Source organism: Emydura macquarii, unplaced genomic scaffold (assembly GCF_026122565.2).
Source record: "Emydura macquarii macquarii isolate MOO-44397 ecotype Brisbane River unplaced genomic scaffold, CSIRO-AGI_Emac_v2 contig_1253, whole genome shotgun sequence".
In the NCBI taxonomy this organism is placed as follows: Eukaryota; Metazoa; Chordata; order Testudines; family Chelidae; genus Emydura; species Emydura macquarii.
Window position 1 is genome coordinate 75554404 of NW_027131390.1, and position 22942 is coordinate 75577345.

Genomic DNA, 22942 nt, shown 5'->3' on the forward strand with positions numbered 1-22942 from the left:
GGCAGGCTCTGGTTCAGCTAATTGCGTCCCTAGGGGACACTTAGGCTATGTCTACACTTAAAATGCTACACAACTGTAGCACTTCACTGTAGACACTACAGTGGGGGGAGGGGTTCTCCCATCACTGTAGCTGAGCCATCTCCCTGTGAGGCAGTAGGTAAGTCAACAGAAGAATTTTTCCACTGACCTTGTGCTGTTTACACTGGGGTTTAGGTTGGCTTAACTACATCATTCAGGGATGTGGATATTTCGACCTAACTTTTTGGTGTAGACTGGGCCTGTCACTTCGCACAAGCTGTTACCATACATTGAGGTCAAGCTAACTTGTTTGCAAAAAAGAGATGTTGCTTGTTTGGTGGCAGCTGAAGGCCCCAGTCAAGACTGTCGCTCCATTGTGCCGGGCATTGTGCAAACTCACAGGAAGACACTGACTCTGCCCAAAAAGGGCTTATAGGCCTGGCTTGACATGAATAATTGGATGGGGGTGAGGCCTCATTTCTTGAGAGACAGGAGTAGGGAGGTAAGTGGATCAGCAGGCTGGAAACAGAGTGCCAGTACTAGCTAAAATAAGGGAGAACACCCAGAGAACCATTTATAATGGAGAAGTCAGGAATAAAAATGAGGTAAAGAGCAAGTAATACATTGACAGAGCATGCCCTACAGGGATTGGTTCCTACAAAGTAACCAAGTCAATCCCACAATATGTAATGCAATGTATAGCAAATGCAGTATAATGTGTAAATGTATATGAAGGAACAGTGTTGCTGTGCAACTTTGGATGTGTGGTATGCCCTGTACTCACTCCCTATACTTGAGCCTGATCAGCTCAATCAATAAAGAAACCTCAGTGATGAGTTCAGAGTCAAGCTGAGTTCTTGGGAACCAAGTGGATAAGCCCTCAGAGGCCACCCCGACATATTGGTGCCATGACTTGGATCCATTGGTAATATATATGCCCTTAGAGTGAGGGTTGCAGCTTAGCATTAAGGAAAATGGTTTTGGAAGGGTTTAAATATGAAGAAGTTAGTACCCTGCTGGAGAAGTAGTTTGAATCTCAGGGCAGACCCTATGGGGAGAGTGGGACAATGTGGGGAAAAAACAAAACAAAACTCCAAAGTGTGGAATTAGATTAAAAAAGAATGCGTGGCAAATGCCATAATACATAAATGGTAAAGCACAGCAAAAGTCTGCTAAATGCCACTATCTTTTTCAAAAAAATAGGATAGAGATGCAAAACCAAAGAAGCCCCAATCAAGGCAGCAACTTCACAAGAATTATTTCTGGTAGCTGAAATTTTACAAACAAAGTGTGCCACCTTTAGAGATGAACGTAAAAAGCGTAAAGAACAAAGAAAAGTAATAAAAGAAAACCCAAACAAAGTGAATGGACAAGATTCCTGAAAGGTCAGGGAGAAAACAATGTTTGGTACCTATTTGCATAAATCCAAAGTAAAAAGCAGCTGTCCTGCAGAACTGTGTTTGGTAAGCACAGTTTTGCAGACAAAGTGTACTAAGTTTAAAAAAAAAAAAAAAGGTAAATAATTTAAGGAATGAGAATGAGAAGGCAAAAGGAGCTTTTGTACAAATAAACATGGAAGAGTTTGAAGGAAATTAAACCGTGAGGGGTTGTAAAAATATTAAAGTATAAGGTTAAAGAGAATGTTAAAGTTTTACAAAGAAGAGTTCGTGGTTTAATAATAAAATCCAGTTATGGCAGCATAACTCAGTGCAGTGATGCCCAGTGAAACCCTTAGTAAAAAAACATATTAGGCAGAGGGGAGGTCAGGGGGTAGTAACCACCACCACTGTGCGCTTTTTTCCCCCAAGAACCCTTTACAGTCTTTCTGAAGGAAAAGGACCCTTCCCAACAAATGTGTCTGAAAATACGCAGTTGTACTAGCTGCGGCAATGTGATTTAAATTAGTGGACTATGAATAATTTAGTCAAAATCACTAACAATGAAATAGGGATATCGATATAATTTGACTGCTTCCAAATGTAGTAGTGGGAATGTATCCTGGGTACAGTGGTGTTTTAAAAAAACAATAAGAGCAATGCAACATTAATCTGCTCAAACAGGTTGTTTCAAAAAGGGGGAGGGGCACTTAAGTTTAAAAAAGAAATGTCTGTCAAAAACAATCCACTTACTAGAGCCTCAAACAGCTAAGACCCAAAAGGAAAATAGGGAGTAAAAGGAGCAATAAAACAAAACATTGCTCAAATACAGCACTTATCAAAGCTGAGGCCAAAAAAGTTACCTTGCCTGTTCTTAAAAATAGCGAGGCTATCCCAAGGCAGTTTACAGGAGTTGTAACAGGGGGGCAGTGAGCGTCAGGAGTGTGGCGCATTGGCCCAACTGTGTGTGAGAAGGTTAAAATAAACCTCCCGTGGCTCGCTGGAAAGGGGAGGCAGGGAGCACTGCCGCTGGACAGAAAAGGCAAAAGTTTTGAATTGAGAATTTACATTGAATAGTCAAAAGTGGAAAAGTACCCGCACCTGACATCTGAGCTAGTGTCAGAGAAGTCAAAACCCCACATTTCCTGGGAATAATCCACCAGCTCGCACCTCTGACTTGAGACAGCTGCAGCTCTGACCTATACAGGCATGTATGCAGCAATAGCACCAGTTAGGCTGTCAGTTTCATACACTCTTTGGGAGGACTCTCAGCTTCTAATGTTGCCCTTTTCTGTGCTTGCCTCCCTGCCCCCAGCCTGTGTGCACCCACACACTTCAACTGTCACACACCCAACTCTAACCTTTCACCACTGGACTGTATGGATGAAGCTGGGCAGGCCTCTCCTGCAATGCAGTTTTCAAGGGACGCTTCCAACTCACAACAAGCCACAACTAGCTTGGCTTTTTAGTTCTTCAAAAAATTGCTAGCCTGTTACTGGAGTTCAGCAACAGCTGAGCCAGAACAGTTCCCCTTACTGGACTTCTAGGCCTCAAAATTACAGCTGGTCATAATTCCTTCAAATGTTATTCTACAGTGTCCCGTTGGCACAGAGTCAAACGTGGTTAGTTTCTGAGGCAGACCACAGAGCAAGTGCCTTTATTGGGCATTTCCTTGCCAGACAGGAAACTTCACAGCACCATCTAGTGAAACTACATAGGATTTTTTTCCTCCTGAAGGAAGCAGCAAGAGATTTTATAGGTGTAGCTAAAAAGGATTCCAGTTATTTTAATATTACTGTACAGTAATGTTAAAAAGTTTGCATAGGGTGGGGTTGGGAGTAGCTTTGGGCTTTCCCTGTATCTGGCCAGGAACTAACTCAGTGAGCTTTTCAGCCGTCAGAGTGAGCATTCAAATTTACATAGCTCCTCTGCAGTGTAAGCACCTGCTACAGGAGTGGCAATGACACCTTGGTACTCAATCATTTTTTAGTAGATTGACAAGTTTCTTGAACTCACCAATAATTAAAAAAAAAAAAAAAAACACACACACACCCCACAAATGCCCAGCTATTGCTCAGCCTCCCTCTTGCCCTGGACTTCCAGCAAGAGTGTCCATGACTGAGTAGCGTGTTGGGCATTCCTGCTATAAAGGCAGAATATCCAGCCACATCAAGTTGTCTTTCTAAAGCTACAAGGAGTGGTGCGGGGGGGGAGGAGAACAGACCTTCCACCAGTGCCACATTAAAACTTGGACCCTTAGCTCTGTCTCTTTGTGTGTGCATTCGGACACACTTTAATTGCTTGATCACATGGCTCTTTTAGCGGTTCCACAGTAGTAAGTGCCTCCCAAACAAACCCCCAACCAGTCTCCATTTCTCCTAGCAGCAAAATGGGACTAGTATTTTGCATTTATCTAGCCCTTTAGCTGTAGAGCTCAGTGTGCATTACAAATTTATTAGCTCCAGTTACACACAGTCACTGCTCAGATACAGATAGTGGTATACATGGGCTGGTGGAAACAGATAGAGTCACATGAGATGTGGGTTCTCAGCCTGGCTTTGCCATCTGAAGTGTCCATTGATGATGGTTCATACCCTGCAATGCAGTGTCATTAGTGCTGGCTTCTTGCTGAGAGTAGATGACTCTAGGGAAGTTGGGAGTGTGCTGAGGAAGAAGAATGTCCAAGCAATCGTGTCTGAGGGCCTTCCTGTTCCCTCAGCAAAGAATCCTGGAAATGACTCTGTGACTAGATAAACTGTGTAGGGCTTAAGTTTTGTGGAACATTGATTGGTTCACCATCTTGGGGAGGGGCTGTACAGTTTGGATGTTTTCAACCTTGGTGGAAAGTCAGTTAATACCAGTCAAGTGGTGGTGGCTGGGGGTGGTCTTAAAAAAAAACAAAACTCCCAAACACCTCTCTCCAGCTCAAGGGAAAAGGCATACAGCTAAAATGAAAGCTTTACTTAAAGCATGTGAAATGTAAAATATTACTGTAGTTCCTTATTTTTAATCAAAGGTTAAAAAGGATTTTTTTCATGGTGTTTGATGCAGCCGAGGTTCCTGTATGCCTAACCCTGAACCTTGTTAAAGGTATTAACATGACCTTGTCGCTTGTCCAGCATTAGAGTCTTTGGGGCCCATTTATTCCATCAAAATTAATACAACAGGCCCTCCCCCTCAAATCCCATCTCCATATCTGGGGATTGAACCAGGTCTCCCACATCCCAGATAAGTGCTGTAACCACTGGGTTAAGTTTAAGGGGTGCTGCCTGCTCGTCCAGCTGTAATGTGTGGGGGTAAGTACACTCTGGGAACAGCAGCTGCCAGATCGGGCCCTCAGGTGGGGGAATGCCTAAACTGAGGATTCTGCTGAGGCTGGAGGTGGCAGTGTGCATGCTCTCTGGCAGAAAGTGAGGCAGCAACTTAGCCAGGGTTTTTGAGGATCTCAGGGGTACCTAAAAGTTGGACTAGCGATCATTTTCCGTGTTTAAGTCCTTTTGCGGATTCAGCTCCCCGAAACTTGTTTATGCCATGCTGCAACGACAGGAGGAAAGGCTAGTTCAGGACTCCGAAGAAATCTCAAATCCATCCTCAGGTGGGAATACAGGAGTGAGGAGAGTTTGAGCTGGCAGGAGTCTGAACACTAAAAGGTCATGCTGAATTTGTCAATGGCCAGGTTGTAAGCTCATGGAGGTCAACAGGAACAGTGTGTTCTAGTGTATGCAGCAGAGCATCCCTAATTCCTGAGTTTACTTATAAAAGGACAGATGAAATGTGTTCCGGATAAGCAGAGGCATTAGACTTCTTTCTTTTTAGAGGAACATGACAGTTTAGTAGTAGTAGATCTGGCAGAAGGTGTGTTTACCTAACAAAGCCCAGAAGAAATTTCCAGGCTGAGGGCAGCATGAAGCGAAAGATTATACACTGATGAGGTGAAAAGTTTCAGAGAGAGACTGCTATATTGATGCAAAAGTATTAATACATTTTGTTTTGGTCATTATAGCTACAAGTATGGAATCTGTAATCATTTATGTTCTAGGACTAAACCTGCTTGTACAAGGAAGACGAGGTACCAGGTTAGAGACACCATTGGTATGAATCTATATAGCTGTTCTTAACTTGTACAAGAAATGCATTTATATTAATAGGGAGTTAATGTTTGGCATTGGGCAAGCAAATGCTCATCCAACTCCGGAAAGCAAGAAGAATCTTGTTTAAAATCTTCAGCTTAAATAAAATGAGCGTCCTGAGAACTGAAGACTTGTAAAAAAACAGGTGTGTTTGGACTTCCTGAAAACAATTTAATTTTCTGTCAAACTAATAAAAATGAAAGAATACATCAAGAATGGACTGAATTAAAGTTAAAAGTAGCTTTGAAAGTTGACACTTTCCTGCCACAAGAACATAGGCAATTAAAGAATTATTGCATATAAGCTACATATTCGTCACATGACGAGGACTAACCATGTAAAGGCGTGGAGCTAATAAAAGAGGGACAGCCACCAACTTAAAAGCAGTCTGTTGGGTCTATAGTTTTAATGAAAACAGAAAGGTAAACAAGTGAGCATCCTCTTCCCCACACCCTGCTACTCTGCTTAGATGACAGGCACTCCACAGCTTATCCTGTCCACCTCTACAAGCAAGCTGCCACAGAGAAAAACTGATGCGAAACCAACCTGAGGAAAACCTCCTCAAAACTTCAACATGGACTGGTGAGAGGAAGCTAACTAAGGCATTGCCAAGGGACTAGATTTAAACTCTTGTAATACTTTTAACTGAGATAGTTACAACAGCATGTCACAGTTTCTCCTGTTTAGCATCAGATAACTAGACAACGTATTTCTGGAGAGTAGACACCAGTAACTAGTGAGATTTAATTGAATGTAGGATTAATATGGTAATTGGCCTGACTCAAGCCAGCTCCTTAAATGGCTTCTGAGTAACTAATTTAAATATTTTCTTCAATTTCATAAGATTCACTTAAGATTGCTTACTTTCTCCAATTATACACTGATTATTTATTAACCAACAGGAGCCACTTGCCCTTATTTTGCCAAACCAGTTTAAGTTTCTAATAAGATACTAAACTGAATTCACTATAATTTTGGGGAAAGTGTATTTGTCAAACCTTGCCACAGTGAGACACAATTATAACAAAAGTCACCACTTTATCATTTGTATTTGTCATTAAACAAATGTTTCTTCTTTCTTTAATAATTATGGACATTTTATTTTCTTCATCTTGATCATAGCGTCTCCTACCTATATCGAAGAAAACAATCAGTAAGAGCTGGACCACCATTTCTTGCTTCTCAGGACTAAAACTAAAAATTACTTGGTGTCCAACGAATTAAAACTATCCCCTTCTTCCCCACAGGAGTGAATTGCAGTGATGTGCAAAGGTGAAACTGTGGGGAGATCAGAAAACTTGCATATATAGGAGTCAGGGGTGAGGAGAAATACAAAAGCTAAAATTTTTCCTTTCAGACAGTTTAGGAGGCGCCTCAACTTCAATGGAAGGAGATGGAATGGGAAGTAGTGCAAGAGAACACAGTAATCTTCACTACTAAAGGACGAGGTATGTCAGTCTAAGGCTTTTCTTACCTCAGCTTGTCAAAAGTGGCTGCCATTTGAAATAATTCTTCCTTGATATTTTACAAAAGTGATTTATTTTGTAAGCAGACAGTGATTACCTCATCACAAAGGGGACTATAAGCACAAGCTGAGATCCCAATTCATGCTGCAAAGGTGTTTTTGGGTGCACTTTAACACAAAATCCACCTGGGCTTGTGACTAAGAACCCCTCAATGGCCCGTGGCAAAGGGTTTACTTTTGTACTAGCAACTCTTAGCAAGCCTGACAAACTGACCGTACCTAGCACCCTGCTTTCATAGTATTTATCCATAAAGAATATCATGTAAGTCTCTAATAAAAGATTAGGTCAGTGATCATTTACTAGGGCTCAGCGTGCATCTATTTTTAACCTGCACTGCAAAGTGAGGGTTGGCACCACCCCAAGAAGATTTTTTTTTGGGTGGTTAACAGGCTCTTTGTGGCAGTTAAGCACCAGCCAGTCCTCTCTCATGGGTGGTTGGGAAGGGTGTAATAAGGTGATTCTCAGTCCCAGGCACACTGATTAGATCAGGCAGAGTTTCAATGTGTAGTGGTCAAGTGCAAATCAGGCAAAATATTCCCAAGCCCACGCACTAAGATTGAGCAACATGAATAAACACTTGTAGATAAAGGAAACTGATGCACTTCATATGACAGCTATTGCACATTAACAAGGAGCGATCCACACTTCAACAGTGGGTGAAGCAACCCTTCTACATTTTTATAAAGCACTTTATCAAGGTAAGAGTACAAACAAGCACCTTCATCCTGAGCAGCAACTGAAAAATGCAAATCTATGCCACCAACATCACTGTGAGATGAGACTTACCAATGCTAAATGCATCACTAGTACTAATCATGCCTCCCTGTCACAAATATGACTTGTCTCCCTCACATCCTTTTCTGTGAAGAGGACAGACTGTTTCTTCTATGGTGGGGGAAAAACAAATCATTGAAAAGTGAACAGAAAGTTGTCATGTGTGTTAAATCTTACACACTAAACAAAAACATTGTGCTATTTTTGTCACAGAATAAAATTCCAGGAATTTATTGTTGTATGTATGTTTTCCTCTATGTAACTTATCTTACAATAGTCAAAGTGACACCTTCTGGTTTAAAACTGTGCAATATTTAACATTAATTTTCTTCCAAAGACCATTTTACAGTGGGCATGTAAAGCATTCAGCAGCAGTTACAAAATGTTGCCTGAATCTTTTTTCTTAAAAGTTTAAGATAAAGACCTGCATACAAGCTGAATAAAAAGATGCTCAATTGACAGATCATTCAGTAACTTTAATAAAACCTTTTTAGGTGCATGTATTGTAATGCTAAAATTTACAACTAAGACAGAAGTAAACACTCCCCCCCTATAGTCACAAGGTTTCTGTATTTGTAAAGAACAAGGAAGATGGTATGTAAATATCACGCATAACCTGCTTCATTTCTAATAGAAGCAATGTTAGAAATCATAAGCAAGGAGGCCTAGCAGCCTACAGCTGTCAGCCTGTTAAAGCTGCAAGTGTGGCAGTGGAAGTCTGTTTTACTACCATGATGCTTCTTTTTCGTTGTTTAAATACAAGCATTTTTCCACCCCTCCACTCAGCACATTGTATGAATTCCATTTCCTTTTATTTATTTATCCTCAGTATTATTTACAGGACTCCTACAGATAAAGTACAAACTAATATGAAATTAATGGTAGTTTGCATCTTCAAATATGCATCCCATGGCTAAATATACCAAGCCAATCCAACAGAATGATTTGAAGTTATGATGATGATTCTGAAGCATGTATAGCTGTGACCTCAGATGTTTTTTCATTGACTGTAGTAGATTCATTTGATCTGTCATCAACAGGAGTTGCCTTAGAAGTGGGGGTAGCAGTATCCAAAGTGAGTGCAGAGATTTGTTCTACACTTACAGTAGTGCTAGGATCAACAGATAAGCTCCCTATTTGAGTGATGGGGGGAAACAGATCTGAAGGTGGAGTAGATACCTCTGTAACCAAAGGAAATTGTGCAAGAAATTCAGGTGGCATTGAGAGAGGTGTTATTCCAGAGAGATTTAAAGGAGGCAAGGAAGGAAGCGGTGGCAAACCTAGAAATAAAAACAAAACAAAACAGCAAATCACACACCACTCCACTTACACATTTAACATTTTTCTCCAGATTACCATGTGATCAGTTCGATCTACTCTTAGAACTATGAATCTGCCAAGCCTCTTGGAATCTGTCTGTTCCCCTAATCACTTTCTTATGCTCCTACTGAGAACATGATCAAGCCTTTTAAACAGCAATAACTCAAACAGCTAGTTTTAAAGCTTTGCTTTGAAAGCCAAAAACCCCTCAATTATTCCTTAAAGGTTAACAATAACGGAACTTGTGATGGCCTGCTGACATGAACAAGAAGCAGCTACCAGCCTTAAAACAATGCTTTTAATGTATTTATTTGTAATACTGACTCGATTTTTCCAGCACATCCTGAAACTGCCAGTGCCAAGAGAAGCCTTATTCCACCTAAGCTTCCAATTTTCCGTTTTGTTTGCTCAATGTCTGTTTTTCAGCAATTGTATTCAGTACCATGCATTTAGAATTTAGTTAGTATTTTGACATTTGTGCCAGACAAGGAGATGGAGAAGACTAAGGGAAAATATGAACTATGCATTTCACTAAGTCTCTCCAAAAAGCTATCTACTCTCTCTAACTTTTTGCATAAAGGAATAGCTTTTGAAAATCTTTACAAAACCATAAATGTAATGGAGGTAATGAGGAAACAACCCAAACCTAAAGCAGGGCGGATTAGATTGGATTATCTTGACACATATTCCTTGACAGACCAGAAGAGGTCACCAATCAGGGCTCTATTCCACTACAGCTCATGCAACAACAAAGACCCAACCATCCTCTCCATGACTGAACCATAGTATTGCTACCACATATTCATTACTAATTGTAAGTTGTACTCTAAGGTCTTCAGAAACCAATTACCGTAATGTTTAAAGTTGTAGAGACATACCAGGATGTATGATTTCTGATAATCCAGCACCAGGAATTATGTGTGGGGCAGGTAAATTCAGACTGGATAGACTGGTCAGGTTAGGAAGTCCAGCTGGCAATGACATCAGACCTAAAAAAACCAAAACTTGATAGTAAAATTACAAACCTCAATTTCACATGTTACACATACCCAGTTGAAAAACTATTTCCAGACAGAATTTACATATCAGTGGCTCACACTACATTTCAACTGGTTCTCTTTACAAATGGGAAAGTGAATAAACTGCTCTTTCAATCTTAAAATCCTGTGGTGAAAGGGGTTTACATAGATCTAGGAGTTAGGGCTAGAAAAAAAAAACAGTTCCGAGCTATTTTACTCCAAGGAAAGTATAATTGGGTATCAAAAATCTTCATTCACTGAATTCTATTAAAATTCAAGAATTAAACTTAGAAAAAAACCACAGCTATGGATATATTAAATCTCTTTTTACTATGACAGTATCAGAGCATCTTCCATACTAATTAAGATGATCAATAAAGTAACGAATAGAAATAGGGTTAAATAATAAAAACAGGAAAATCAAGGATAAAACAAAACAAGTGAGAAGTTCTAATTATGAACACAAACAGAAAAGGCTATGGTTAAGGACAAAAATATACAGAAATAAGGGCATGTTTAAAAATAATTTTCAAAGTTAGGCAAGAGTTATAAAATGCAATAAATACAAGTGTGAAATTAACACGGCATGTGCCTGCCATCACTCTGATCACTGGTATATCCTGTTTCCTCCCTCACTTTTCTTTTTTTTTAAAATGAATCCTATATGGAGCAAGGACCACCTCTTCCCAAGTGTGTGCAAAGGATTTAGGACTAAGCCTGAAATAAGCCTTTTGTGCTACAACATTGATAGAATACTGTAAGATAAAAACTTGTTTATAGTAACTTGTTTTTGTTGGATCTTATTTAGAAAGTCCCCAACAGATTCAAAAAAGTACCAGCCCAGTAAATAGTTAAGATTATTAAGTAGGTCAGCAGTAAAATAATGGCAGACTGATTCACAAAGAGAGCTTGTTGTTAGACTGAAAGCTAAGACTAGTGTGAATATTTATCTGGAAAACCCACCTTTAGCTACTAAAAAGGCTTTAAACATCTATGCTTGTAGTAGTAAAACTGTAAATCTAAGTAGTAGTAAGCAATTTTCCTGGAGATTTCAAAACCACATTCATATTGCTCAGAGTTGGCAGGGAAATGTTCACACTTTAATGAAAGCTATACTTCTTAGCGGTTTGACATTTTAAACCTTGTGGTAAAGGAATTTAGAATTCCTGACATTACCATTGTGCAGACACACACTTAGCGCTACTGTATTTTCTTTCCATATTGGGAAATCTGCCTCCAAGCATTTTGGGTTAATTTTTTAAAAACTGTATTAGATCTCCAATATTTAAGTTATATTAGCATGCAAAGTATATTATAAGTAGTCCTATGTCCCAGGATTCACAACTGCATCCTGTACCAATTAGTAAGAAATATATGGAAAAATTCTACATAAGACTTGCATTGTCTGTCAAACCTACAATAGAATGATTTTGGCATATAAAGACTCAGCGGTTCATTAATCTCAGTGAATAAACCTTTCTACACACCCTGTGAATAAAGTAAGAGTTTCCACACCAGTCTAAGTTAATACATTATGGAAACTGAGCTATTAAGCCTGTGCAATATAGGAACTCAAACAGTTTAGAGATAATGGAATCACTAAACATTTTATAGCAGGTTGTCAATGCAATCTTTTAGCAAAATTTAATAGGCTTTTAAATGTTAGTAACTTTAAACTGATCCAAATGCAAAAATAATTGGCTATCATCCATTGTTCTAGTTTTATAACCTTATGATAAACTATGTGGAGAATATTAGTATGAATAGTAAACTAATTCAATGTAAGTATACATTACATAATTTTAGTCTAACCATAGTGTTGCAAAATAGTGCAGTTAACATGTCACAAGATGATCAAACTTAACTGACACGTAAGACAATGGAGCACAGCAACTGCAGAGGAGCTCTTAAACCCACCACTGTATATTTGCTTCTCTCCAAAAAGAAGAATCCCACTGGGTTATGGGGTAGCTGTCTCCTTCCTGGGCAAGAGCTTCTTGATCTACCCATTTCTCTGAAATGTAGCAAAGCCAATCATGGAGTGCTATTTGTGGTGGGGAGAAATGAAGTCTGCTGAGAGCAAGTTCCAGCTTCACTAGTTATTCAGTGACCATCTAAAATACTCAAGCGAAGGAGTCCCCTCAGTGTTTGGGTCTTGCAGGAAGTAGTTCTACCCTACCTCCAAGATGTACTGAGAGTTAACCACAAAGACCTGGGGTGAAAGATTGATTCAAAGCATGGGGAAATATTAAGAATTAAATATATATAGGTTAACTAAGTGATAGCTGAAGAATAATGTGATTTTAGTCTAAAAATATTTGAAGGATGTAAATATCAAGGAGGGAGAATCATTTATTTGGGACAAGAGGGTATAATTAAGAATGAGAAGAAGTCAAGATAGGAAAAAATTTTAGGGGGTATCAGGAAAGGATACCTGACAGTGAGATTTATTAGGCTGTGAAAATCCCATTACTTGATACTAAACTGGACTAAACTGGACAATACACTACCAGATATATATTAGGGATTAATCCTTCATTGGCAGGGGATGAACTATGACTTAGCAATGCACTCCATATTTATTTCCATGTTCTTTCTTGTATTGCATATACATTCAGATAGACAGATATACGTCATATGTGTGCTCATTAGGGACAAAATAGAAAGGGCAAGGCCCAAAATGAATTATACCTAGCAAAGAACATGAAAGGCAATAAGAAGAGGTTATATAAACACAGTAGGAGTAAAAGAAGAAGGACAAAGGAAAGTGTAGGTCCTTTACTTAGAGGGAAAGGAAAGCTAATAACAAATGACCTCAAGAAGGCTGAGATATATAAAGTGTGTATATTTTGCTTCTCTAAAGAAGTTAATTGTAACCAGATCCTAACGCAATATTAACAATAAGGGGGAAAGAACAGGTTAAACAATATTTAGATAAAGAGATGTATTCAAGTTGCCAGGGCTTGATGAAATTCATCCTAGGGTACTTAAGGAATTAGCTGATGCCATCTTGGAACAATTAGCGATTATCTTCAAGAAATACTAGTAGACAGGTGAGGTCCCAGAATACTGGAGAAGGGCAAACATAGTACCTATCTTTAAAAAGGGGAACAAAAAGGACCTGAAGAATTAGACTAGTCAGCTTAGCTTCAATATCTGGAAAGATACTAGAATAAATTGTTAAACAATCATTTGTGAGCACCTAGAGGATAATAGCATGATGAGTAATAGCCTACATTGATTTGTCAAGAAAGAACGGTTTTGTAACTTTCCGAAAGGTCATGGTTTCGTAACGTTTTGTAACTGTTGTTCTTCAAGATGTGTTGCTCACGTCCATTTTCAATTAGGTGTGTGTGCGCACCACATGCATCGGTGCCAGAAATTTTTCTCCTAATGGTATCCATAGAGCTGGGTTAGCGCCCTCTGCAGTAGCGTGCATATGCACTAGTATATAGGTTGCTGCTGGCTCCCCCTCCCTCTCAGTTCCTTCTTGCCGGAAACTCTGACTGAGGGGCAAGAAGGTGGGTTGTGGAATGGGCATGAGCAACCCACCTTGAAGAACAACAGTTATGAAAGGTAAGCAAATGTTCTTTGAGTGCTTGCTCATGTCCATTCTCAATTCGGTTACTTAGCAGCAGTATCCTTGGAGGAGGGCAGGAGTTCATGGACGTGTGGATTGCAACACTGCTCTGCCAAAGCCAGCGTTGTCTCGGGCCTGCTGTATAATGAGATGCAAAGGTATGCACTGAAGTCCAGGTAATGGCTCTGCAGACGTTCTGGATTGGGACCTGAGCCAGGAAGGCTCCTGAGGATGCCTGCGCTCTATTCAAGTGCGCCGTGAGTTAAGCCAGAGGTGCGATGCCCGCTTGCTCATAACAGACCCAGATTAAATCCTCTGGGATGACATGGGCAGTCCTTTCATCTTCTCAGTGACTGCAACAAAGAGCAGTGTGGATCTGCGGAAAGGTTTAGTCTTATTCATGTAGAAAGCTAGGGCTCTCCTGACATCAAAAGTGCGGAGTCACCTCTCCTCATTGGAGTTGTGGGGCTTCAGAAAGAAGACCAGTAGGAAAATAGCCTGGTTGATGTGAAACAGATATCACTTTCGGCAGGAAAGCCACATGTGGCCGTAGTTGGACCTTGTCCTTGTATAAAACAGTGTAGGGGGGCTCAGAGGTCAGAGCCCTGATCTTCGAAACTTGCCGACGTGATCACCACCAAGAAAGTCATCTTCCAGGACAGGTGCAGAAGACAGCAGGATGCCAGAGGCTCAAAGGGTGATCCAGTAATCTTGGAGAGGACCATGTTAAGGTCCCACTGGGGAATCAGGTCTCGCACATGTGGAAAGAACCATTCCAGGCCTGTGAGGAATCTAGCTGTCATCTCATGAAAAAGAGACTGTTCTACCCTGAACAAGGGGCGAAAAGCTGATACGGCCGCTAGGTATACCTTGATTGACAAGACCGAACCCTCTTGGTTCAGACAGAGCAGGTAATCCACAACAGCTTGGATAGATGCATTACAGGAGGAGATATTGTGAAGCGCTTCCATTTGGCCAGATATGAGGCTCTGGTGGAAGGTTTCCTGCTTCCCAACAGGATCTGTTGGACCTGTGCAGAGCAGGATCACTCCTCTAGGCTTAGCCCTGGAGCATCCAAGCCGTCAGGTGTAGCGAGGCCAGATCCAGGTGAAGCAGCTGGCCATGGTCCTGAGAAAGAAGATCAGGCTGTCCAAGGGCAGGCTATGGACAGATCGAGCAGCAACCCAAACCAGTGCTGGCGCGGCCATGCCGGGGCTATCAGGATGGCTTGTGTCCGGTATCTTGATTTTTATGAAGACCTTATGGATCAGAGGTATCAGCGGGAAGGCGTACATGAGGCAGTCCAACCAAGACAGAAGGAAGGAGCTGGTCAGTGAACCAGCCTCTGGTCCCTGCAGAGAGCAGAACTGCATGCACTTCTTGTTCCACCTGTTGGCGAATAGATCCACTAGGGGAGTACCCCACCTCTGGAAGATGAAGTTGGTCCCTTCCAGGTGCAAGGACCACTTGTGGCAAGAGAAAAAGGACCTGCTGAGGCGATCCACTAAGGTTTTTCTGACTCCTGGGAGGTGTACAGCTTCTAGGTGAATACCATGGGCCATGCAGAAGCTCCACAGATTAAGGGCCTCTTGACAAACGGCCGGGGACCTTGCCTCCCCTTGCTTGTTGATATAGTACATTGAGGTCATATTGTCTGTCAGTACTCGAAACGACATGCCGGAGAGTTGAGGCAGGAACACTTCACATGTCAGTCGGATTGCCTGAGCTCCCTGACGTTGACATGCAGGGCCATTTTGTCCCTAGTCCAGAGGCCCTGGGTCTTGAGGGTACCCAGATGAGCCCCCCATCCTATATCCTAAGTGTCCAATGCGACACTGGTGGCTGCGGAGCTGTGAAAAGTATCCCTCTGATCTCATGATGCAGCTTTGTCCACCACCATAGGGAGGTGATATCAGTGGAGGGATCGAAAGAACTATGTCCAGATAGTGCCTGGACAGGAAATACACTGTCCCCATCCACATTGTAGAGGTATGAGGCGTAGCCTGGCATACTGGACCACTGGACCATGTGACCCAGCAGTCTGAGGCATGCCCTTGCTATGGTGATGGGATAGTCTGACACTCAGGCTATGAATTCAGACATGGCCAGAAACCTGGCTTCTGATAGGAGTGCTCTGGCTTGGGTGGAGTCAAGGATCACCCCAACAAACTATCATCTGGACCACTATGAGTGTTGACTTGTTTGTTTATCAACAGGCCCGGTGCTTGGCAGGTGGCCTGGACAACCTCCATGCTGTGTCCGACTTACATCCTTGAGTGACCCCCAAAAAGCCAATCATCCAAGTAAGGGAAGACATGTATGCCCTGCTGCCTGAGGTGGGCTGCCACCACGCCATGGATTTGGTATATACCTGCAGCAGTATGGGTTGATAGACCAAAGGGGAACACCATGAACTGAGTGTGCTGCTTGCCAACCATGAAGCACAGGGAAGATGAAGATACGGAAATAGACGTGTCTTAAATCAAGGGCGGCATACCAGTCTCCCGGATCCAGAGAGGGGATGATGGAAGCCAGAGAGACCATGCAGAACTTCAACTTCTTGAGGTATTTGTTGGGGCCTTGCAAGTCCAGGATGGGTCTCAGGCCTCCGTTTGTCTTTGGGATTAGAAAGTAGCAGGAATAAACCCTTTCCCCCCCTCAGTTCGAGGTACATTTTCCACAGCTCCCACCTGCAAGAGGGCTTGTACCTCCTGGGTGAGAAGTTGCTCATGAGAAGGGTCCCTGAAGAGGGTAAGGGACAGATGGGTGGAAAGATGGGAGTGAAGTAAACTGAAGGGTATACCCAGTTGCTACTGTGTTGAGTACCCAACAGTTCGATGTTATGGTAGCCCAAGACGGGAAGAAAGGAGTGAGGTGATTGAATACAATAGGGAGTCTGGATCCTGGGAAATGGCTTGTAGGTTGCCCTCAGGTGCACCTTCAAAATGTCTGTTTTCCCCCACGGTGGTAACGGCTCAAGCCAGATTGAGAAGCCACCGCCTGGGACTGACCCTGGAGGCTTTTATATCCCCTATTTTTTTCTCCTGTAGGTCCCCTTTAGGCTGGATCCCAAACCTCTGCAGTTGCTGGGCCCTGAAGTGCCTTCTGGTGGAGGATGGAGTGTACAGATCCAGGGAACGTAACGTAGCTCTGAAGTCCTTCAGCCCATGAAGCCTAGAGTCCATCTGGTCAGCGAACAGGGCTGCCCCATCAAAAGGGAGGTCCTGGATGGACAGTTGGACCTCCAATGAGAGGCCAGATGATTGGAGTCATGATGCCCTCTTCATTGACACCGGAGATGCCATGTTTCTGGCTGCCAAGTCCACCATGTCGGAGGCTGTCTGAAGGGAAGCTCTGGCTACCGCATTCCCTTCCTCCAAGAGCGCCTCAAATTCCTTCCTGGAGATTTGTGGCAGTAAGTCTGAAAATTTCTCCAACGACTGTCAGATATTAAAATCTTATCTGCCTAGCAGGGCCTGTTTGGATATACATAACTGCAGGCTTGCTGTGGAATAAACCTTTTCCCTGAAAAGATCCAGCTTTTTAGCATCTTTATTTTTTGGGGTGGAAGTCACTTGTCCCTCCCAGTCCCTTTCATTGGCTGCTGTTACTATCACTGACCCTGGGTGAATTGGGGGATTTTCAGGTATTTGGGAGCTCAATCATTTTCCAATTCTGGTTTGGCCAAACCACTACTTCCTCATTTAGATTATTTCTCAAGACTCTTTTCCACAATACTAGCAAGACATGAATCAACACAGTTAAAGAACTTAAATGAAACATCAAGATGAGCACATGTACCTTGTCCTTCCTCATCCCCTCTCCTCCATACTGGATGTCAGCCTGATTGGTTATACCACATCTAAAATTAGATTGTAAGGTGTTCAGGGTAAAGGTCACACCTACTTTTTCCCCTCCCTGTAGTGGGTCTAGCACAATTATAAGTGCTGAAGAAAAATTATATTCTGAGTGAACAGCAAGTATGGTTTATCTAGATATAGAATTACAGAAATGTAGGGCTGGAAGGGATGTCAAGATGTCATCTCATCAATCCCCTCGTGTTGAGACAGGGCAAAGTAAACCTAGATCACCCTTGACAGGTGTTTGTCTAACCCGTTCTTAAAAACCTCCAACAACAGGAATTCCACAACCTCGTTTGGTAATCTATTCCAGTACTTAACTAGCCTTAGAACATCATTACACCGTAATGCTATTAGGGCACACGACAACGAACAGGACAAATCACTTCTATATTACAGTTAGATAAAATGACAGAAACTGACACAGCATGGATAAACTACTTTTCTTAGTAACTGAGCCAAAAAATACAAACCTTCTCTTTTTCCCTATTATTTTATACTATCTTGAGTTATTTTGTTTCTAAAACGTTAAGAGTTTGGCTCAAATTTTCACTACTCACCTGGTAATGTAGTTGCTGGATTAACCGGTGGCACTGAACTGAGGGACTGATTTACTTGTGGTGGCAATAACGGTACTGTTGGGACACCTAATGAAATATACATGAAAGTATATACATCATTTCCATATCATTTCCAAGTATGCAACATTCCAACCCTCTTCCTCGCAAAGTATCTCAAAGAAGAGATTACAGGGGATTCAATATTTGCCTTATACAAAGATTCAGATTAAATTTTCTGCATTAGTATTTTATTGCAAAACATTTTATAAGAAGGTTTTACTATCAGTAATTTTGAACACTGGGTGGGGTAGCAGGTTTGGAGACACTCACATTAAGAGTCAAAGTACATTTTACTACTGGGCTATGATGTGAAATAAACTACACCCAAGTTTTTGAGAAACGGTTTTGGAAGAGGCAAAGAAGTGAACTCTGGAAATCATATGCAGTTTCTACAAACATGTTCTCTTTGTGACATTAACTGACAATTCCATTTTTCTGAATTACAGAGGTCAATAAATTATCAATGCTTTTCATAAATGAGGTTTTTTATACATACCTGTATTGAGAACACTACTGACAGTAGTAGGGGTTGAACTAATGGAAAACCCTGACAAATTTTGTTCAATTCCTGTCGTTCCAGGCGGTAATGTGGATGGGGGATTAACTGAAGACAGTTGAACCTTACCAAAAATGAGAAGTTACTATTATTAGTTTTGTTTCTATTGGAATCCACAAAAATGAAAGCACAAATGTTAAAACCATAACTGTAAAGTAGAAGCAGAAGAGATTACAATTTACCTCTGTAAATCCATCTTTGAGTGGACTTATGGGTGCACTATGCAACTGTCCAGGGAGAGAAATTTTCTTTCCTTCTTCAAATGGACGTGTAGGTATCCGATGTAAATACCCATAACCAATGCCACATCCTAGGCTTTTAAAATATGAATATTTAAAGATTAGACAGACAGATCAGTCTGATGTTGGTACATGCTTAAGCCACCATCACCATGGACCCTACACCAAACAGCACAGAACAATCTTGCCTAATGTGGAAAGGACTCAGTTCTCAGATTCCCAAAAAACTCAAGAATAGCGTCGAACTACAGCAAGACACAGACGTATGTCCATCAATACATGATTCTACAGAGTTGCAGACACTCAAAGAGACTAGTCCATTCCCCTGCGACTACAGGATGTTCCTCCTACAGTATTTTTTCTAAGGGCTTCTTTTGTATAATCCAGTTTTAAGTGACAACTAACAAGGCGTCTATAACTTCCTTTGGAGGACTGGTTTACAATATACCACAACAAAATAGCTATTAGAAAACACAGCCAATTACCCTGCAAACAGCTCAAGATGTCATAATGAAGCTTAAGATAGAATTAAAGCCTTGTAAATCACTATGTGCCCTGTGTTATATGGAAAAGTACTAGACTATATACTGTCATTTTTCTGTGGAGAGAAACTCCCTAGCAGATTACACTTATTACTTTGAACTTCTATGGCTCCTTTCAGCCATTAGTATCACTACACAACACCACAGGTGTTTAAAGACTTAAAAACTGTTAAAGAAACATTAGCTAAACCTCAACCACACCCTTGTAAAATAGATTTACAGATGGGGAAATAGAATACAGAACTTAAATTACCTGCCCAAATTCAGAGTAAGCCAGAGGTACAGCTGAAAATACAACCCAGGTATGTCAGTTGCAGTCTTCTGTTCTAGCTGCCACACAATGCTTTAGCATACTGTATAGTATTAACATTAAGATTTCAAGTTGAATGCACTAAGCTGGGGTGGCCAAACTTACTGATTTCCCTTGCCGCTGGGCAGAATCCTCTCGCCCCACCACTCTGCCACAAGACAGAAGCTCCACACCCACCTGGTAGGCGGAGAATGGCAGACATAGGGAGATCAACAAGCTGCATTTTAACCGTAAAAGAGCCGCACGTGGCTCACGAGCCACAGTTTGGCCACCCCTGCACAAAGCATTCATAAAGTTTTATGACTAACTAGCTAATTTGAGTCTAACTACAAAAACATGGGTCCTCTTACAAACTAATTTGTATGTAAACCACCAATGTACAGTTTCTTAATACTCTTTGGGGGCAGGAATTACCTTTTCCTCTTTTTTTACAGCATCAAGTGCAGTGGGTCCCTAATCCTGAATGGGCTAGGTCCTGCTGCAAAACCCCACCATTCGGTCTGTGAAATTAGCTTACCTGCCTTCTCCGCCCCATGAAGAATTTGGGGTAATCACCACCTCTCGACAATTATCTGTGTCAGTGTTGTACACATAAAGTTTTAATGGTTTTCCTTCATGTGTTTCAATAAGGGAGAACAGATCTTCAGACTGAGAAAACAGGAACATTGCAAATCAGTTAATTTTTTGAAATAGTATTTTAATTTTAGGATCTAAAAACATGGAAATTGGCATCTCATAGGCTCCAATGAAGAACTGGAAGAGCTTGGCACCTCTAAGGTGTTTATTACTGGAGCCTTAGTATATATAGCAAATTTCAATATACTCTACAGATAAACTAGTTTATCTGCATTTTCAGACTGGAAAACTGAGACGACAAACCACTACATTTGGGATAACTCGTATTTCAAATAAAAAGATCATATTTTACTACTTGTTTAATTCCTAATAAATCTTTCAAATTTTTTTTATTAAAGTATAAACTAATCCCATCTTATTATATGAAGGTATTTTAAATAGCTTTTTTTGAACGCTAAAGTTATATTAGTGTACTTAGTAGACTTGCAGTGCCTGAGCTCCTCCTACTAAGTGCCAAAGTACTTCTATTAGCACAGGATACTGAGAAATTTGGGGTTAATATTAATACTGTCCTGGTAGTCTGATTCTTTGTAAATGAAATTCAAAATTATAATACCTCATTCATGACCGTATCTGCTCCGATGATATAATCGCTATGCGGTCTAAGACCTGCTAGTGCAGCAGGAGAATTTGATTCGACTTCCTAGTTTCAAGATACAAAATTACATACAAGTTAAATATCTTCAAAGTATTAGCAAAAACAGTAATAAGCCCTTCCCCAAACTTTGAGTTTAAAGGAATTAAACACATCCAAAATGTAAAATGTGCCAATTATTTATTCTACACATAATCAGTCCCATTTTAAAAATACTGTAAGATATTCAAAATTCCTATTACACTACATATACAAATATCAAATTTGATAATATAGCCCACGGACACATGGATCTCTGTTTTGTCACTGTTTTCCCCTGCTTTGACTCCTGTCTTCAAGCTGGGGGATGTGGTGGAGAGACCTCAATATTTATGCAAAAATGAGTATTAACTATTATAATGTATTCTTACAATGTTAGGTCATTACAAACTTGGTTGCACCTTTATTGAATTTTAGGATGTAGCTGCAACTATGTTATCCTAGGATACCTGAGAAAATGTTATCTGATACAAGCCAAATGCCAAGGGAGATAGATAACATGCTTACAAACCTTGGACTACAGCCTGATATTCTGTGCTATTTGCTTTTGTTTTGTGAACTGAAGGATGTGGATAGGTGTTGTGTATTTGTGTGTTGTACTAAATATTCCATAGGCGTCTTTGAATTCAAATAGTAATTGTTGCAATTGGGAAACACCATTAACTTGAAGAGAAAACTTATCACAGAGCAGGATATTTGATATAAAACATCAATTGGCAAGTTTTATCACGAACGACAGATCTTGCAAATATCCGGTCCTAACTTCAAAACATTGTTAAGAGCAAAAAACAAACAAGCAAGCCAGCCATGAATAAGATGTGTTATCAGAGCTATAAACTAGGAGTAAAGTGGGTTTCTTTCATAAACACTAACGTTTTAATTTTTCAAATATTGAAAAATATTTATGATTGTAAAATATTTTACAGAAAATGTTAGTTACTAATAACATGTTTCCACTCAAAGATAAAAAATATTGTAATTCCTTAGACGGTTAAAGAGTGCATGAGCCTCTTTCAGATAGATATTCAAATATTTTGTCTAAAGCAAGTATTTAATGTAGATTCACAAATATTGTGTCTAAAGTAAGCATCTAATGTTATAACTTCCTAATGCAATTGTTACATGAATAGGAAATGGTTACAGACCAACACAGCAAGATCAATTAATGCTAAACTAATTACTATGTAAGAAACCATTTTAAGATAGGAATTTATATTGGTGGAGAATGAATTAATTACTGGCAGTATTTCAGCAACTCCTCATTAAATAAGAATCATCACTTCAAAGACTGTGAAGACAGGATAGCAACTTAGTAACTTTTAGTTTTGATATCTTTTATTAGATCAACTTATGCTGGCGGAAGAGAAGCTTTTGAGCTTACATAGAACCAAACCCAAAGAGCAGCTCTGTGTAAGCTCGAAATTTTAAAAGACCATTTTAAGAACAGGAGCGTTTGGACTTTTTAAAAACATAATTTTAGTTCCTGCAGAACCTGAAGCAGTATCTCAGAAACAGACCAAAAAAAAAAAGTTAAAATTTCTATTAAAGGTTATCTGAGATATTCCTGACACAAAAGAACACAAGAAATTAGAAAGTGTGCTGCATATTCATTAAAGAGACTGCATATTCAGGAGCTGACGGTGTCAACATAACCATCTCATGAAGACTCTGAGTCAATACACAAAGGATAACAGTGAATATTTTAGTCCAACCCAGCCCTAAAAAGGTGCATCTCTGCCTTGAGTACAATTATGACAGAAGGGTATAAAAAACTCTCTTTGCTCTCATCTAAAAACACATAC

The 22942-nt window shown here is 40.5% G+C and overlaps 1 protein-coding gene across 1 annotated transcript in view; it reads right to left on the reverse strand.

Annotated features, from left to right (window-relative positions):
* Nucleotides 1–6885: 6885 nt before the first annotated feature.
* GORASP2 (golgi reassembly stacking protein 2) overlaps nt 6886–22942 on the reverse strand; it is a 33926-nt gene continuing 17869 nt past the window's right edge. Inside the window, exons 4-10 of the mRNA XM_067549260.1 lie at nt 21063–21149; nt 20388–20518; nt 18962–19094; nt 18720–18843; nt 18164–18250; nt 10023–10133; nt 6886–9104 (exon numbers count right to left, since the gene is read on the reverse strand). Coding sequence (XP_067405361.1) covers nt 8776–9104; nt 10023–10133; nt 18164–18250; nt 18720–18843; nt 18962–19094; nt 20388–20518; nt 21063–21149 — 1002 coding nt within the window. The 3' untranslated portion in view covers nt 6886–8775. The remainder of the gene's footprint in view (nt 9105–10022; nt 10134–18163; nt 18251–18719; nt 18844–18961; nt 19095–20387; nt 20519–21062; nt 21150–22942) is intronic.